At 45.8% G+C, this 19,469-nt stretch overlaps 1 protein-coding gene across 1 annotated transcript in view; it reads left to right on the forward strand.

The window, feature by feature from the left end:
* plcg1 (phospholipase C, gamma 1) overlaps positions 1–19,469 on the forward strand; it is a 178,018-nt gene that overhangs the window by 149,484 nt on the left and 9,065 nt on the right. Inside the window, exons 23-27 of the mRNA XM_060836480.1 lie at positions 51–120; positions 4,833–4,996; positions 8,581–8,677; positions 11,005–11,229; positions 13,275–13,423. Of these exons, the coding sequence (XP_060692463.1) occupies positions 51–120; positions 4,833–4,996; positions 8,581–8,677; positions 11,005–11,229; positions 13,275–13,423 (705 nt within the window). The remainder of the gene's footprint in view (positions 1–50; positions 121–4,832; positions 4,997–8,580; positions 8,678–11,004; positions 11,230–13,274; positions 13,424–19,469) is intronic.

Consider the following 19,469-nt stretch of genomic DNA (forward strand, 5'->3'; position numbering starts at 1 on the left):
AAGTTGACTGGCTTGGTACTTATTCTTCCTTTTACTCCCTCTACTTTCAGCTCCTTAATGAAAACAGTCCTCTCGGGGATTTACTGGGAGGATCTCTGGATGTACCTTCCTGTCAGATTGGTGAGTAGTTTGGTAAAGCCAGAACTAACCTCCTTCAGTTAGTGCTGCTGACTGTAACTGGGACCAAACTGAAGGGCCATTTTGCTGTTGTAAAGAGAAATGGCAATGTCCCCACAGTAAACGTCTCTAGCTCCATGAACATAATCAATCCTGCCTTTGAACCTGAATGGAAATCAAGCACTTTCTTAGAGGAATTGGAGACCATTTCAATATATAAGGCAAAAGAAGAAAGAATTGCAGTTAGCGTGCTTGTCATAAACTTGGGGCATCCAAAAATGCTTTATAGTTGATTAAGTGCTTTTGAAGTATGGTCACTTGTAATTTAGGCAATTTGACAACAAATTTGCTCACAGCAAGCTCCCACAAGCAGCAGTGTAATATAGGTTAAAAGATGAAATCCAGTACATATTCATTTCCAGTCAAATGAGGCATCCAACTAATAACTTAAACCCAAAAGACAGGCATTTCAGCGTGATAGAGGACATGGCCTGACAGGACACAGTTACTGTTCATGAGCAGACCTGAACTATATAATTCCATAGAAGGTGGGAGAGATGTTCAGCTGTCCTAAATATGGCAGTTGCGTGTGAGTGGCATTGGCAAACAGCCACTCTTCAGCCTCGGTCAAATGGCTGCCTGACAATTTGAGGTAAAAGAATGGAGAATGAGTAGTCGCTAACCTCGTGTCAAGAAGATTTGTGCTCCATTCACATTTGGAGCAGTGATTTTACAAACTGAAGAGTCTTTGGAACAAAAGAGAGAGACAAAACTTAGTCATTCACTGTCTGCATTCAGCTTTGACTTTGGTTAAAATCACAAATGACATCCTGTGTGACTGTGACACAAGTACAGAGGAACCTCGATTATCCAGCATTTGATTATCCGAATATCGGATTATCCAGCAAGATTGCAGTATCCTGATGCTTAGTTAAACTATGTTATCCGGAATTCGACTATCCACAATTCGATTAACCAAATGAAATATTCCGCACCCATAACCTTTGGTTTCCTCTGTAAACTGTCCCTCCTCATCCTTCGCATTCAACACACCAGTCTCCTCCAGAATCGCCCAGTTGGATGGGACTCATCTTGCCTTGTTGCATCCTTTCATCTATTTAATCAGAGGCAGCGAATTACCACAAATGGCTTCTCTTCTCATTCCTACACCATTAACTCTGGTGTCTCGAAAGGATCTATCTTTGGCATCATCCATTTTCTCATTGACATCTGCCCCTCAGAGACATGATCTGAAAACACAGCAGTTTCCACATGTACAATGACAATATCCAACTCTATCTCACCTGCGCTTCTCTTGTCCCCGCTCCTGTCTCTAGATTAACAGATTGTTCATTTGATGTGCTGGCAATTAAATTTCAGCAAGTTTGAAGACGTTGTCTACACTTCCCACCACAAACTCTACTCCCTATTCACTGGCACCATCACTCTGTTCATCTGAGGCTGAACCAACTGCTTGTATATCTGATCTTGAGGTGAGGTTTCAACCACAAATTTGCATTCTCTCTAAGACCCCTTCTGTAACATGAACTGACTTTGCTATCCATCTCAGCTCATCTGTTGCAAGAGGGTCAGTGTGATTTCAGAAAAGGTCGAACAACTATTGACATGGTATTTGTTGTTAGACAGCTCTAGAACAAGCTGATCATTTATGACTGAGATAAAGAAAATGTCTTCACTTTATAGGACTGTTAAACCTTTGGAATTGAAAAAATAAAGTGTTATGAATACACTATCTTTAAATATAGCTACATTTTTCCGGTTTCTCAGCAAGTTATGGGATATGGCTGTGGAGAAGGAGAGGATTAGGCAAAATGGGAGGATATTTAATTGGGGAAGAGGAAACTATGATGCAATTAGACATGAGTTAGGAAGTATGGACTGGGAGCAATTGTTCCATAGTAAAGGCACTATAGACATGTGGAGACTGTTTAAGGAATGGTTGTTGCGAGTGATGAATAAGTATGTCCCTCTGAGACAGGCAAGAAAGGGTAAGATAAAGGAACCTTGGATGATGAGAGCGGTGGAGCTTCTCGTCAAAAGGAAAAAGGTAGCTTACATAAGGTGGAGGAAGCTAGGGTCAAGCTCAGCTCTAGAGGATTACAGGCAGGCGAGGAAGGAGCTCAAAAATGGTCTGAGGAGAGCCAGGAGGGGGCACGAGAAAGGCTTGGCAGAACAGATTAGGAAGAACACAAAGACATTTTACACTTATGTGAGGAATAAGAGAATGGTCAAAGAAAGAATAGGGCCGATCAGGGATGGCATTGAGAACTTGTGTGTGGAGTCTGAGGAGGTAGGGGAAGCCCTAAATGAGTTTTTTGCTCCTGTCTTTACGAAAGAACCGAACTTTGTAGTGAATGAAATCTTTGAAGAGCAGGTGTACATGCTGGAATGGATAGAGATAGAAGAAGCTGATGTGCTGAAAATTTTGTCAAACATTAAGATTGATAAGTTGCCAGGCCCGGACCAGATTTGTCCTCGGCTGCTTTGGGAAATGAAAAATGCAATTGCTTCGCCACTTGCAAAGATCTTTGCATCCTCGCTCTCCACTGGAGTGGTACCTGAGGACTGGAGAGAGGCAAATGTAATTCCTCTCTTCAAGAAAGGAAATAAGGAAATCCCCGGCAATTACAGACCAGTAAGTCTCACGTCTGTCATCTGCAAGGTGTTAGAAAGGATTCTGAGGGATAGGATTTATGACCATCTGGAAGAGCATGGTTTGATTAAATGCAGTCAACACTGCTTTGTGAGGGGCAGGTCATGCCTCACAAAGCTTGTCGAGTTCTTTGAGGATGTGACTAGAAAGGTTGATGAGGGTCGAGCTGTGGATGTGGTGTATATGGACTTCAGCCAGGCATTTGATAAGGTTTCCCATGGTAGGCTCATTCAGAAGGTCAGGAGGAATGGGATCCAAGGGAACTTAGCTGTCTGGATACAGAATTGGCTGGCCAACAGAAGACAGCGAGTGGTAGTAGAAGGAAAATATTCTGCCTGGAAGTCAGTGGTGAGTGGTGTTCCACAGGGTTCTGTCCTTGGGCCTCTACTGTTTGTAATTTTTATTAATGACTTGGATGAGGGGATTGAAGGATGGGTCAGCAAGTTTGCAAACAACACAAAGGTTGGAGGTGTCGTTGACAGTATAGAGGGCTGTTGTAGGCTGCAGCAGGACATTGACAGGATGCAGAGATGGGCTGAGAGGTGGCAGATGGAGTTCAACCTGGATAAATGCGAGGTGATGCATTTTGGAAGGTCGACTTTGAAAGCTGAGTACAGGATTAAGGATAGGATTCTTGGCAGTGTGGAGGAATAGAGGGATCTTGGTGTGCAGGTACATAGATCCCTTAAAATGGCCACCCAAGTGGACAGGGTTGTTAAGAAAGCAAATGGTGTTTTCGCTTTTATTAACAGAGGGTTGAGTTTAAGAGTCGTGAGATCTTGTTGCAGCTCTATAAAACTTTGGTTAGACCGCACTTGGAATACTGCGTCCAGTTCTGGTCACCCTATTATAGGAAAAATATGGATGCTTTGGAGAGGGTTCAGAGGAGGTTTACTAGGATGCTACCTGGACTGGAGGGCTTATCTTATGATGAGAGGTTGACTGAGCTCGGACTTTTTTCATTGGAGAAAAGGAGGAGAAGAGGGGACCTAATTGAGGTATACAAGATAATGAGGCATAGATAGAATCGATAGTCAGAGACTATTTCCCAGGGCAGAAATGGCTAACACGAGGGGTCATAGTTTTAAGCTGGTTGGAGGAAAGTATAGAGGGGATGTCAGAGGCGGGTTCTTTACACAGAGAATTGTGAGAGCATGGAATGAGTTGCCAGCAGCAGTTGTGGAGGTAGGGTCATTGGGGACATTTAAGAGACTGCTGGACATGCATATGGTCACAGAAATTTGAGGGTGCATACATGAGGATCAATGGTCAGCACAACATCGTGGGCTGAAGGGCCTGTTCTGCGCTGTACTGTTCTATGTTCTATGGGAAATTGGAGGGAGAATGCAGCTGAGACAGAAGATTGGCCATCATTCTGTTGAATAGCATGAGGAAAGCTTGAGCGACCTTATAATCTGCAAATGCATTTACTTATTGTGGTCTTATGTTTTATTGCATTAGGTGCTATATAAGTATAGGTAATTATTGTTGTTGATTTTGCCAGAAGACCATTGTTTTGAAGATGCCACATTGATTGGAATCAAATGTATAAATCTAGACATGAAAGTCGACTTGGTGTGACCGCATTTTACCGGCCCCAAAAATCTATCCTCAATGGATAAGTTCATCCCCAGTTTTCAGCCACAACATACCACATTAGCAGTTAGGCTCAATATTTCACCCCACTTCTGGCAGAGCTCCAGGGATCACAGTGTGGACACAGATTATGTTGCGAATATGCTTTGGGGTTTATCACTCGCTCGCAGAAAAAAGCAGACCTTACATGGCAAAGGACAAACACAATCAGCGACCACACACAGGCTTGCCAACAGTTCAGTTTCAAACTCAATTTTTGAGACTGCAACAATCTCTCCAGAATCAGGCGTTAACATGTACACCAACATCTAAAGTGTTTCCTTGAATTGACAAATTGTTGTTGGGTAGTTGGAGTTGATTATCTTTGGCCTACAGAACTGGAACGTAGCCATGCCATCAGATGAACAACTCCAATATTTTATTCACCCTTCTTGTCTCATTTCAGCCGTCCATCCAGATGGAAAAGGCAGTCGTCCCTATGTTTTTAAAATAAATGTGAGCTCGTTCAACCGTGCTGGTGAGACAATGGACCTGGCAGCAGAAACACTGGAAGATCTGAACGATTGGGTGGCCAAGATCCGGGAAGCAGCACAGACGGCAGACGCCAGGGTAAATTCACACACTTAAAGAAAACAGCTTGGAATTATACTTCATTGGCGGGGGTGGGCATGATGGCTCAGTGGTTAGCACTGCTGCCTCACAGCGCCAGAGACCTGGGTTCCATTCCAGTCTCGGGCGATTGTCTGGGTGTTTACACATTCTCCCCGTTTCTGCATGGGTTTCCTCTGGGTGCACTGGTTTCCTGTCACAGTCTAAAGATGTGCAGGTTAGGTGAATTGGCCATCACGTTCAGGGATGTGTAGGTTAGGTGTATCATTCGGGGGAATGGGTCTGGTTGGGTTACTCTTCCGAGGGTTGGTGTGAACTTGTTGGGCCGAAGATCCTGTTTCACACTGTAGGCATTCTAATTAGGGGATTCATTGATAGAACCTACATCCTTTTTAAACATTTAGGAACTGAGATTTCACACAATTGAATTTCATGTACAAAGGTAGATTTTTTTCCACACTGGGTTACTGTGATGTTTTCACTGACAGTAGGTAGCATGTTTCTGTTACATTTGGCTGCTGCCAGGAGAACTACTCTTGGTAACACAAATTATCTGGAAAACACATTTCAGCAAGTTGCTGCAATGTGTTTTCCAGAGAATTTGGCTACTTACTGCAATGAGGAAAGATGTTCCTGTACCCTAGCAAGAATAGGTAGCCCCGGCACTGTACCCCAGAGAGAACTGAACATCCCAGAAACTAACCCCAGCAAGAACGAGTGTCAAAGAAACTGCGCCGCAGCAAGAACAGTACCACAGAAACTGTACCACAACAAGGACAGGTATCACAGAAACTGTACCCCAGCAATAACAGGTATCACAGAGACTGTACCTCAACAAGAATAGTACCACAGACACTGTAACCCAGCAAGAAGAGCTATCACAGAAACTAACCCCAACAAGAACAGCTATCACAGACACTGAATCCCAACAAGAACAGGTATCACAGAAACTGAATCCCAACAAGAACAGGTATCACAGAAACTGTAACTCAACAAGAACAGGTATCTCAGAAACTATACCTCAACAAGAACAGCTATCACAGAAACTGAATCCCAACAAGAACAGGTATCACACAAACTGAATCCCAACAAGAACAGGTAACACAGAAACTGTACCTCAACAAGAACAGGTATCTCAGAAACTATACCTCAACAAGAACAGGTATCACAGAAACTGAATCCCAACAAGAACAGGTATCACACAAACTGAATCCCAACAAGAACAGGTATCACAGAAACTGTACCGCAGCAAAAACAGGTACCACAGAAACTGAATCCTAACAAGAACAGGTAGCACAGAAACTGTACCCAAACAAGAACAGTACCACAGAAAGTGTACCCCAGCAAAAACAGGTATCACAGAAACTGTACCTCAACAAGAACAGGTATCACAGAGACTGTACCTCAACAAGAATAGTACCACAGAAACTGTACCCAACAAGAACAGCTATCACAGAAACTGAATTCCAACAAGAACAGATATCACAGAAACTAACCCCAACAAGAACAGTACCACTGAACCCACTGATTCCCACAGCTACCTGGATTACACCTCTTCCCACCCTACCTCTTGCAAAAATGCCATCCCATATCCCCAATTCCTCCGCCTCCGCCGTATCTGCTCCTAGGAGGACCAGTTCCACCACAGAACACACCAGATGGCCTCCTTCTTTAGAGTCCGCAATTTCCCATCCCACGTGGTTAAAGACGCCCTCCAACGCATCTCGTCCACATCCCGCACCTCCGCCCTCAGACCCCACCCCTCCAACTGTAACAAGGACAGAACGCCCCTGGTGCTCACCTTCCACCCTACCAACCTTTGTATAAACCAAATCATCCGCCAACATTTCCGCCACCTCCAAAAAGACCCCACCACCAGGGATATATTTCCCTCCCCACCCCTTTCCGCCTTCTGCGAAGACAGTTTCCTCCATGACTACCTGGTCAGGTCCATGCCCCCCTACAACCCACCCTCCCATCCTGGCACTTTCCCCTGCCACCGCAGGAACTGTAAAACCTGTGCCCACACCTCCTCCCTCACCTCTATCCAAGGCCCTAAAGGAGCCTTCCACATCCATCAAAGTTTTACCTGCACATCCACTAATATCATTTATTGTATCCGTTGCTCCCGATGTAGTCTCCTCTACATTGGGGAGACTGGGCGCCTCCTAGCAGAGCATTTTAGGGAACATCTCCAGGACACCCGCACCAATCAACCACACCGCCCCATGGCCCAACATTTCAACTCCCCCTCCCACTCTGCCGAGGACATGGGGGTCCTGGGTCTCCTTCACCGCCGCTCCCTCACCACCAGATGCCTGGAGGAAGAACGGCTCATCTTCCGCCTCGGAACACTTCAACCCCAGGGCATCAATGTGGACTTCAATAGTTTCCTTCTTTCCCCTCCCCATCTTAGTTCCAAACTTCCAGCTCAGTACTGTCCCCATGACTTGTCCGGACTTGTCCTACCTGCTTATCATCTTTTCCACCTATCCACTCCACCCTCTCCTCCCTGACCTATCACTTTCATCCCCTCCACCACTCACCCAATGTACTCTATGCTACTTTCTCCCCACCCCCATCCTCCTCTAGCTTATCTCTCCACGCTTCAGTCTCTCTGCCTTTATTCCCGATGAAGAGCTTTTGCCCAAAACGTTGATTTCGCTGCACTTTGGATGCTGCCTGAACTGCTGTGCTCTTCCAGCACCACTAATCCAGAATCTGGTTTCCAGCATCTGCAGTCATTGTTTTTACCTCACAGAAACTGTACCCCAGCAAGAACAGTAAAACAGAAACTGATTCCCAACAAGAACAGGTATCACAGAAACTAACCCCTGCAAGAACAGTACCACAGAAACTGTACCCCAACAAGAACAGGTATCACAGAAATGTACCCCAGCAACAATATGTATCACAGAAACTGTACCCCAGCAAGAACAGGTATCACAGAAACTGTACCCCAACAAGAACAGGTATCACAGAAACTGTAACCCTGCAAGAACAGGTACCACAGAAACTGTACCCCAACAAGAACAGGTATCACAGAAACTGAAACCCTGCAAGAACAGGTACCACAGAAACTGTACCCCAACAAGAACAGGTATCACAGAAACTGAAACCCTGCAAGAACAGGTACCACAGAAAAGTACCCCAACAAAAACCGGTACCACAGAAACTGTACCCCAACAAAAGCAGTACCGTAGAAACTGTACCCCAACAAGAACAGCTATCATAGAAACTGTAACCCAACAAGAACAGGTATCACAGAAAATGAGGACTGCAGATGCTGGAGAGTCAGACTCGAAAAGTGTGGTACTGGAAAAGCACAGCAGGTCAGACACATTCCTGATGAAGGACTTATGCCTGAAACGTTGATTCGTCTGCTCCCGGATGCTGCCTGATCTGTTGTGCTTTTCCAGCGCCATCACAGAAACTGTGCCCTAATTAGAACAAGTACCACAGAAACTGCGCCAACAAGCATAGGTATCATAGAAAGTTAATGCCCGCAAGAATTCAAAATTATTCTGGTGGTTTGAGGAGATGTCATTTTAAAGCTTTTAATTTGTGGCTTGATCACTTTTTAGAAGGAAGAGGGGAAGATGATGGAGCGCAGAAAGAAGATTGCTCTTGAACTCTCTGACCTAGTGGTGTATTGCAGACCTGTCCCCTTTGATGAAGAAAGTAAGTGATGTTAAGGACGACGCGTGCACGCACACATTTCTCAGTGTGTGTGCTCCTTGTCCTCAGGTCCAAAGCAAATTCTCTTGTGAGTGGCCAGAGTAGGAGGGGAGAATTGGTGGACCACATGTGATATTGACAAAGGTGTAAGCGCATTCTGAATTGTATGGAATAGGACTACGAGAATGTGTACTATTATGGATTTGTTTCTTAAAGTGTAAATTTGCTGTTCTACAAACATTTCTGGTCTGGAAAATGTGCCCCAATTGTTCTGAGTCATTATAACCTTGTAATCAAAAGTATCTATTTCCAAACCTTTACCCAGTGTGGCCCCATTTTAATGCCATTGATGTTATGAGAGCTCTGGTGCGGGAAAGCTTGGGCAGCCTCAGCTGCTGAACGAGACAAGACTGCCAGTATTTAAACTGCTGAGCACTGAGAGGTGAATGCACACCTCCCCCACCCTGGCCCTGCAGTTGAAAGAAGCAGTTTCCCCCAACCCCCACCATGTCACACAAAGTCAGAAGCGTTAAAATGGAGTCACACTGTGATAAAGTTAGAAGTAAACTTAATCTTCTGAACAGATGGTGGCCGTTGGGGGGGAGGTGTGGGGGGGAACAAGAAGACATTTCAGCATAGTGTAAGTTTTTGATGGTGGGGGTCTCAAAAGAAAATGAATATCTGCCTTTGTTTAGAATTTTTTTTGCTACAGCAATCAGATCTCAAAAGATCCATCTGTGAGGTCACACCCACCAGTTACAGAATATAATCTGGAAAACTTGAAGGAACCAAGGAGCTGTTAACATTCAGTCTGAGAAAAGAACTTGTAACTTCACTCAAAGCTGCAATTTACTGTTTGTACGACTGGCTTATAATATCAGGATATTCCTAGGTTACATCTCTCGACTAGTTGCCCTAGTGGCTATTGTCTCTAGTGCTGTAAGGCAATGGTGAAATAAAAAACAAAACAGGATTTCTGATTGTTATCCAGTAAATGTTGAAGTTCTTGACCCTCAACATTCTGACCCAAACATGAGGTGTGAAGTCACAAAGTTAAAAAAAAATTAGTGAGCGATAGTGATCTGACTCTCTCACTGATCTCAGAATATAATATAATAATAAAGTTTTCACATTCTCCCTGTGTCTGTGGGGGTTTCTGCTGGGTGCTCCGGTTTCTTTGCACAGTCCAAAGATGTGCAAGCTAGCTGGATTGGTCATACTAAATTACCGATAGTGTTCAGGGATGTGTAGCTTAGGTGCATTAGCCTTGGGAAATGGAGGGTTACAGGGATAGGGTAAGGGGATGGGTCTGGATGGTACACTCTCCAGAGGATCAGCGTGGACTTGTTGGGCCAATTGGCCTGTTTCAACACTAGGAATTCTATGGTATTCAATGGTAATAGCAATTATTACCTGGGACCACTTTGATGAGTATAAGATTTTGTTGTAGGACAACGATGGAATTGTGGAATAGACCAACGTGACACACCACAGGGCAAACTGCGGAGTTCGCCTGCAATACTTTGCAAATCGTGTTTGTTTGTGACGAAGCGGTGCTCCGGAAGTTTATACTTCCAAATAAACCTGTAGGACTATAAGCTGGTGTTGTGCGAGTTCCAACTTTGATCTCCCCAGTCCAGCACCTGCACATCATTGGCAAACATTAACCTTGGAACGTTGAGTGGGAAATGTTGACACAGCAACCTACAATGCTTAAAGTTGGCAGAAAAGTGTGATCAGAAATTGTGGCAACAGGAAAGTTTGTTTGCATTCTGCATGCAAGATTTTGAAAACACTGAACGATATTAGATGGTATTTTACCTTTAACCTGCTATTGATCTGCTGGTTAGACCAAAAATGCGGGTCCAGTGGGTGTCAGTGCAGCCTTTCATTTTGAGTGGCAGGCGGTGTGAGGCAAACCTGTGAGGTACCAGAAGATGTAGAAAATATTTGCGCACCTGTCGTCACTACAGAACTACAACTAGTTTCAGAAACTCAGGTTGCGTTCTGAACTGGTCATGGCACACATGAGCTAGGAAATGAATAGAATACTGCCAGATGTTGGTCAGAACGTGCTTTTTTTTCTGAAATTGTTTCTCCCAAGGATCATTAGTTCATGCTAACCATGTGATATTGGTCACGTGGTCAACATGAAAACTTCCAGCCATGAAGCAGATGGACAGTGATTAATGGACAAGGTGGATTACAAATAATGGGAAGGACAACCCCTCCCCAAGAAGAATGAGCGAGTAGATGGTGCAGGTGAAATTGGGAATGTGTGCAAGAAGTGATAAGACAATAATCTATCCCGTTGTTTCTTTGTGATACAGAGATCGGGAGTGATCGGGCCTGCTACCGGGATATGTCATCGTTTCCAGAAACCAAGGCAGAGAAATATGTGAACAGGGTCAAGGGGAAGAAATTTCTACAGTACAATCGTCTGCAGTTGAGTCGCATCTATCCCAAAGGCCAGCGTCTCGACTCATCCAACTACGATCCCTTGCCCATGTGGATTTGTGGCAGTCAGTTAGTGGCATTGAACTTCCAGACCCCAGGTCCTTGTTACTTTTTCCTTCTTCCTGTTTTTGTCCTCATTACCACTGAACCCACCCAACCCACACACGCAGTCTTAGTGTCACAACAGTTCCCGATTCCCGATCAATGAACTGGCTTTTGTTGCCAACAGCATTTGTGCTTGTGTGGAATCTTAAAGGGAAGAAGTTGTGTTTGAGTTTGATTGAATTGGATTCATTGTTGTCACATGCCCAGAGATACAGTGAAAAGTGTTGTTTTGCATGCTCTACAGGCAGATCATACCACACAAAGTATATCAGCATAGCAGAATGGAGTGGAGAGTACAGTGTTACAGCCGCAGAGATGGTGAAGAGAGAGAGAGAGAGACAGAGAGAGAGATGAGAATTAATATTTGAGAGGTCCGTTCAAAAGTCTGATAATAGCAGAGAAGAAGCTGTTCTTGAATCTGCCCATATGCATATTCAAACATCTATATCTTCTGCCCAATGGAAGAGTGTGTAACCGGGGAGGGAGTGGTCTTTGATGATGTTGGTTGTTTTCCTGAGGCACAGGGAAGTATAGATGGAGCCAGTGCGTGGGAGGTTGGTTAGCGTGATGGACTGGGCTGTGTTTATGACTTTGTAGATTCTTGCAGTTTTGAGAAGAGCAGAAGCCATACCATCCAGATATAGATGCACCATAGAACGCATCCTAAAAATGAGTAAAAGCCTTATTGGACATGCCAAATTTCCTTAGCCTCCTGGGGAAGTTGTTGTACTTTCTTGACCATCACTTTGACGTGGATGGACCAGGACAGATTGTCGGTGATCATCACTCCCGGTACTTGATACTCTTGACCTCAGCACTATTGATGCAGAATGAACATTCGAGACAGTAGTTTCCACATTGGTGTGAAGTCATGCGCGCAGAAGGCTGTCGGTGGACAATGCTCACTGCCTGATGAGTTGACCTTCACTTCCTCAAGCACTCACAGGGTGAATGTTGGTCTAATGGTAATGTCACTGACCAGTAATCTGGCAGAGTGCAGGCTAATGCTGTAGGGATGTGAGTTCAAATCCCACTGTCTCAGCTTTGTAGAATTTAGTTAAAAATCACACAACAGCAGGTTATAGTCCAATAGGTTTAATTGAAAGCACACTAACTTTCGGAGCGACGCTCCTTCATCAGGTGATTGTGACGAAGGAGCGTCGCTCCGAAAGCTAGTGTGCTTCCAATTAAACCTGTTGGACTATAACCTGGTGTTGTGTGATTTTTAACTTTGTACACCCCAGTCCAACACCGGCATCTCCAAATCATAACTATTGTAGAATTTAAATTCGGTTAACAAAATTTGGAATTAAAAGCTTGTCTCAGGGGGGAGTTGACCATGAAAGCTATTATTCATTCTTGTAAAACTGGTTCACTAGTGTCCGTTAGGGAAGGAAATCTACCACCTTTACCTAGTCTGACCTACATCTGACTCCAGACTCAAAGCAATGTTGTTTTCTTTTAACTGCCCTCTGAAATGGCCCACCGAGTAACTGAGGTCAAGGGTAATGATGGATAGGCAAAAGCCCACTGCCCATGGAAAATAAAACTTTCCTGAAGCAATCCCACAACAGTACAAGGCAAACATGTAGACGGGAAGGAGTATGTTATGGGAACAAGGATGATGAAGCTAGTGGGGAAGTATACAGAGGTTGCCCAGTTACTGTGTCTGATAGGCCCCTGTCAAGGACTCTGTGAACCACTACTTTTGACCACACTGATTGAGCATCCCATACCGTCCATCGATTTTCCAGTGCTAACTTTTTAATTATATCTCCATCCCATCTTGCAGGATGGTGTTGGTTGGAACTGCCTTTGTTTGTGGTGGAATGGGCTTGGTTTAAGCTTTTCTGTTCTTAGTGGAGCTTAAGTCCACAGTGTTAAACTTGGCACAAAATCGCATTGTTTACTCTAGTTTTACTTGGATTGAAAAAAATAGTTATGAAACTGAATCTGATACAGACTGTAGGCTAGTTGCAAGTGGTTAAGGACTTTGATATCATGTCCTAATTCCTTACATGTTATCTCTGTCTCCCAGATAAACCCATGCAGATGAATCAGTCGTTGTTCATGTTGAATGGGAGATGTGGGTATGTTCTACAGCCATCCATCATGAGGGATGACCAGTTTGATCCTTTTGACAAACACTCTGTGAGGCCGACTGAGTCACTCATCATTCAACTCCAGGTCTGTTACACAGTCAACATCATTGTTCTGTTTCCTTATCTGTAAAGTTAGATTGAAATCAGCTTCTCGGACATTAGGCAGATTCAAAGGGCTGTTTTGCAACCACATTGTTGTGTTTCTGTATGCAGAATGTTGTGATGCAGTAATCAGTGAGGCACTGTTAGCGTAAAACACCAATAAGGAAATATCATAAGTTAAAAACAAATCATACCCTGGGTTTTACTGTCTACTGAATTAACATTTTGGAGGATGAATTATTTGAGGAAAAAAGAAGGAATACACTTATGTCAAGTCTTTACCACCTCAGGATGATCCAAAGTGTTTAATTTCCAATTACATACTTCCGTAGTGTGTGTCATCGTGTAGTAAACACGGGAACCAATTTGGACACAAGGTCCCACAATCAGCAGTGAGTAAATGGCCAGATAATTTTTTTTGTGACAGTGATTTAGGGATAAGTATTCACCAAGGTATCAGGGATAACTTCTGGGTATAGTGTAAAAGACCTTTTTTATGGATACCTTTGTGGACTGTCAGTTTAAAGCTAACAGTTCCAACAGGGCTGCACTCCTTCAGTACTGCACTGGAGTGCAGCACCTACAGTCGGACAGGAGGTGGTTTCAAAGATTTAAGGGAATGCAGTGGTGATTTGAAGTTATGTAATTGGTTAATAAGGAACCACAGTACAGTGGTGACAGTGAACGGAGGGCTTTTGATGAATTTTTTTAATTCTTTCACGGGAAGTGGGTGTCACTCATTGGGCAGGATTTATTGACCCCCCTAATTGTCCTTAAGAGGGACAACTTACAACTGCACAGAGGTGAAGTCAAGGCAATGGAGGGAGGGCACGAATTTCCAAGCAAGCTTTGGGCACAACACCACCCGTCCCACATGGGGCTGAGTATGCAGATTGTGCATTGGATAACCACCCATCCCTGAATCCATCGAACGAGAAACAAGTCCTCTTCGTCTCACAGGACCAACTAAAAAGAGGAAGGATCATTTGGGATGAATCACTGAAGGCCAGTGAGGAGATAGTTGAAGAAATTATGGACCCCATGAAGCTTTTAAGCCAAAGTTACTGCAGTGGAAGTAGCAAGTTTTGAAGATAAATTTAGAGAAATAATCAGAGCCAGAAGGAGTCAGGAATGTGAAATACCTCCACAGAGGCCAATATTCCATCACCAAATCACCTTTTATTTACATGTGCATAGTGCTTAAAGATAATTAAAAACTGCAGATGCTGGAAGCCAGAGTCAATGGATGTGATGCTGGAATCACACAGCAAGTCAGACAGCATCTGAGGAGCAGGAAAGTCAACATATCAGGCCGAAAACCTTCATCAGGACTGGGGAGGGGGAGTGGAACCCAGATGTATATAGTGGGAGGGAGGTGGAGCTGTGGGAAGGGTAGGTGAGTCGGTGATTGGTGAATGCAGGTGGCAGTTATTGTGATTGGTCAATGGGAAGGGTGCTGCGGATAGGTGAGTAGGGAGATGGACAGGTTAGAGCAGGTCAGTGAGGCGAGGAGGATGGGGAGCTGGGCATGGGGTAAGGTTGGGGGTGGAGGGATTTTGAAGCCAGTGAAGACAATATTTTGGGATGTAAGCTCCCCAGGTGAAATATCAAGTGTTGCTCCTCAAGTTTAGTTTGGCCTCACTATGACATTAAAGGAGGCCAAAGATGGACATGTCGCCAGAAAGACGCAGGGTTAGTTGATGCATGCAGAGTGCAGATGTTCCCCTAGTCCGCTGCCTTAGAGATGGCTCTCAGGGTGAGCAGATTTCTGACACTCCTGTTTATAATGTTTTATTAAATAAATTACAAAATACAGTTTACAAAAAACAATTAACATTAACAGCTGTACACAACAGCAATTTTACAAGGGAGAGGAGCAGCAAAGCCAGGCCCCAAATCCTACCGTTCAATCAGTTTACAGGGAGATGAGGACAAACCTTAAATGCCAGTTTCACATATAAAAAGACATAGTGACAATGACATTTGTACATAAAAGGACAATCCAGTTACATAAAAAATGTGCATATAATACAAGCCCAGCAAGCCCCCATCCCTCCCACCTACCTTCCGACCACTAAGGCAGCCCGCCTCTACCCACTTCTGGCTCTCGGCCCACCCCGTGCCCCTTCCAGTTCCCGGTCCGCCCTGACACACCTTTCGACCACCTCTAGGACAGCCCGCCCCGGTACCCGCCCGGGGTGACAGCAGTCAGGATGGCCTACCCACCTTTCGGCTTCACTAACCACTCTCAGCACCTTTCGACCACCTCTGGGCAGCCCGCCCCGGTACCTGCCCAGGGTGACAGCGTTGAGGACGGCTACCCGCCTTCTGGCTCTCGGTCTGCCCCTACATACCATTGGCGCATCAGGGTGGGTGAGAGACCATCCGGCCAGTGGGGTATCCTGGCACACCTTCCGGCCACCTGTAAGACAGCCCGTCCCCTTCCCTGGGACGGCAGCGTGTAGGGTAGCCCACAAGCCTTCCGGATCTCAGCCTGCCCCTACGCACCTTCTGGCTCTCGACTGCTCTGACACCTTTCGACCACCTCTAGGGCAGCCCGTCCCGAATACCCCTTATCGAGAATGGCCTACCCACCATGTGGTTCTCGGGGCAACTGGCATCAGGGTGGCCTACCCACTCTCTGACTTTCAGGACAGCTTTCAGGATGACCCATGACCCTCCCAGCTCACAGTAAGGCATACCAGACCCAGGGACACACACGACAGTGCAGGTGATAGACCCAGGAAACACCAAAATACGGTTAATTACCAAAAAAACAGAGTCCTTTCTGGTACACAGTCCAAATCTATACACAGTCTTCAAAATATAGAATCCATTTCCAGGAAGAGTCCACTCCAAACTGCAGAATCCATTGCTAAAAACAGAGTCCACTCCTGAAGGCAGCAAATGCACACCCCACAGCACACAGGTGTTCAGTCTCCATAGAGTCCTGGCCCAGCCTTAGAAAACCAGGCCCACTCACAGGAACAGTACATTGTACAGGTGCAGTTAACTCAGGGATTTGATCCACTCCTGAAGGCAAGGTGTTCTCCCAAACTCCAGGATACAGCAAGTGCTCTCCTCCCAACACACACACACAGGTGTTCAATCTTCAGAGGCCCAGTCCCAGGGCTAGGCCTCCCCACAGCTCCTCTGGTAAAATGTATGTCTTCCACAAGGGCTCAGTCCAAATACCAATAAAAAGTGAAGACACATACAAAAAAAAGAAAACTAGAGTCCAAGGGCTAAGCCCTACCACAAAATTATTATCCTTTTCTCAAAAAAAGAGAAAAGAGTAACACAGGCTGTAACCAGCCAGTGAAACAACAATCCCCGAAACACATTATGTACATCAGGAGTTTAACAATCAGTCCTCACTAAAAGGAATGTCAGTTAACAAACTGGCTAAATAATTCAACCAGTTCAGGAATCAGGTTTCCCCCTCAAAAAGAGAAGCAGGAAGTAACAGTAACATACTGACTGTAACACCAACCAGCACAGAGTCAGTCCCCTAAACTGAGGAGACTCTGAATCTCCTGTTTTTTCATTAAACAAATTATAAAACAGTTTACAAAAAACATTTACAGCTGTACACAAGAGACAGCAGTTTTACAAGGGAGAGGAGCAGCAACGCTACGCCCCAAACCCTACCGTTCAACCATTTTACAGGGAGATGAGGACAAACCTCAAATCCCAGTTCCACATATGACAGGACAGTGACAAGGACATTTGTACATTAGACATTACTGTTTCATACAGAAGTGCAGACATTACAGACCCAGCAAGCCCCCGGCCCTCCCACCTTCCGACCACTCTAAGGCAGCCCACCCCTACCCACCTTCTGGTTCTCGGTCCACCCCATGCCCCTTCCAGTTCTCAGTCTGCCCTGACACACCTTTTGACCACCTCTAGGACAGCCCACCCCGGTACCTACCCGGGGTGACAGTGCTGAGGACGACTACCCGCCTTCTGGCTCTCGGTCTGCCCCTACGTACCATTGGGCTCTCACCCACCCCGATGCGCCATCCAGCCAGTGGGCTATCCTGACACACCTTTCGACCAACTCTAGGGCCGCCCATCCCCTACCCTGGGATGACAGCGTGTAGGGTAGCCCACAGGCCTTCTGGATCTCAGCCCGCCCCTACGCACCTTCTGGCTCTCGGCTGCTCTGACACCTTTCGACCACCTCTAGGGCAGCCTGTCCTGATTACCCTTTATCAAGACGACAGTGCTCTGAATGGCCTACCCACCATCTGGCTCTCGAGGCAACTGGCATAAGGGTGGCCTACCCACCATCTGGCTTTCAGGACAGCCTACCAACCTTCAGGTTCACAGGATGGCCTACCCACCCTCCGGCTCTCGGGGTGACAGCTTTCAGGATGTAGCATGCGCCTCCCAGCTCAAGTAAGGCCTGCCAGACCCAGGGACACAAGACAATGCAGGCGATAGACCCAACAAACACAACAATACAGTTAATTACCAAAAAACAGAGTCCTTTCTGGTGCACATTCCAAATATAGAGTCTTCAAAATATAGAGTCCATTCCCAGGAATGAAGTCCACTCCAGTTTTTAAGGTGCATTGTCCAAAATGGAGTCCATTCTAAACTGCAGAGTCCACGCCTGAAGGCAGCAAATGCACACCCCACAGCACACAGGTGTTCAGTCTCCATAGAGTCCTGGCCCAGCCTTGACAAACCAGGCCCACTCACAGGAAGAGTACATTGTACAGTTAACTCACAGGGGTTTGATTTACTCCTGAAGGCAAGGTTTTGCCCAAACTCCAGAATACAGCAAGTGCTCACCTCCAGCACACACATAGGTGTTCTACTTTCAGAGGCCCAGTCCCAGGGCTAGGCCTCCCCAGAGGAACAGCTCCTCTGATAAAATGTATGTCTTCCACAAGGGCTCAGTCCAAACACCAAAAACAGTGAAGACACATAGACAAGAAACAAAGGAAACTAGAGTCCAAGGGCTAAGCCCCATCAAAAATTAACATTGTCCTTTTCTTAAAAAGGAGAAAAGAGTAACACACAGGCTGTAACCAGCCAGTGGAACAACAATCCCCTAATGATAACACATTGTGTGCATCAGGGGTTTAACAATCAGTCCTCACTAAAAAGAATGTCACTTAACAAACTGGCTAAATAATTCAGCCAGTTCAGGAATCAGGTTTCCCCCTCCAAAAAAAAAGGGAAGCAAAAACTCACAGTAACATACTGACTATAACACCAGCCAGCACAGAGTCAGTCCCCTAAACTGAGGAGACTCTGAATCTCCTGTTTATTTTTTTATATTTTATTCAACAAATTACAAAACAGTTTACAATACACATTTACAGCTGTACAAGAGACAGCAATTTTACAAGGGAGAGGAGCAGCAACGCTAGGCCCCAAACCCTACCGTTCAACCATTTTACAGAGAATGAGGACAAACCTCAAATCCCAGTTCCACATTTAACAAGACAGTGACAATGACATTTGTACATTAAACAAAACTGTTACATACAGAAGTGCAGACAATACAGACCCAGCAAGCCCCCACCCCTCCCACCTTTCGACCACTCTAAGGCAGCCCGCCCCTACCCACCTTCCAGTTCTCAGTCCGCCCTCACACACCTTTCGACCACCTCTGGGGCAGCCCGCCCCGGTACCTGCCCGGGGTGACAGCGCTGAGGACGGCTACCCGCCTTCAGGCTCTCGGTCTGATCCTACGTACCATTGGGCTCTCACCCACCCTGTTGCGCCTCCGACTAGTGGGCTATCCTAGCACACCTTTCGACCACCTCTAGGGCAGCCCGTCCCCTTCCCTGGGATGACAGCGTGTAGGGTAGCCCACAAGCCTCCCGGAACTCAGCCGCCCCTACGCGCCTTCTGGCTCTCGGCTGCTCTGACACCTTTCGACCACCTCTAGGACAGCCTGTCCCGATTACCCCTTATCGGGACGACAGCGCTCAGAGTAGCCTACTCACCATCTGGCTCTCAGGGTGACTGGCACCAGGGTGGCCTACCCACCCTCTGGCTTTCAGGAC

The sequence above is a fragment of the Hemiscyllium ocellatum genome, chromosome 15 (genome assembly GCF_020745735.1).
Source record: "Hemiscyllium ocellatum isolate sHemOce1 chromosome 15, sHemOce1.pat.X.cur, whole genome shotgun sequence".
Taxonomy (NCBI): Eukaryota; Metazoa; Chordata; class Chondrichthyes; order Orectolobiformes; family Hemiscylliidae; genus Hemiscyllium; species Hemiscyllium ocellatum.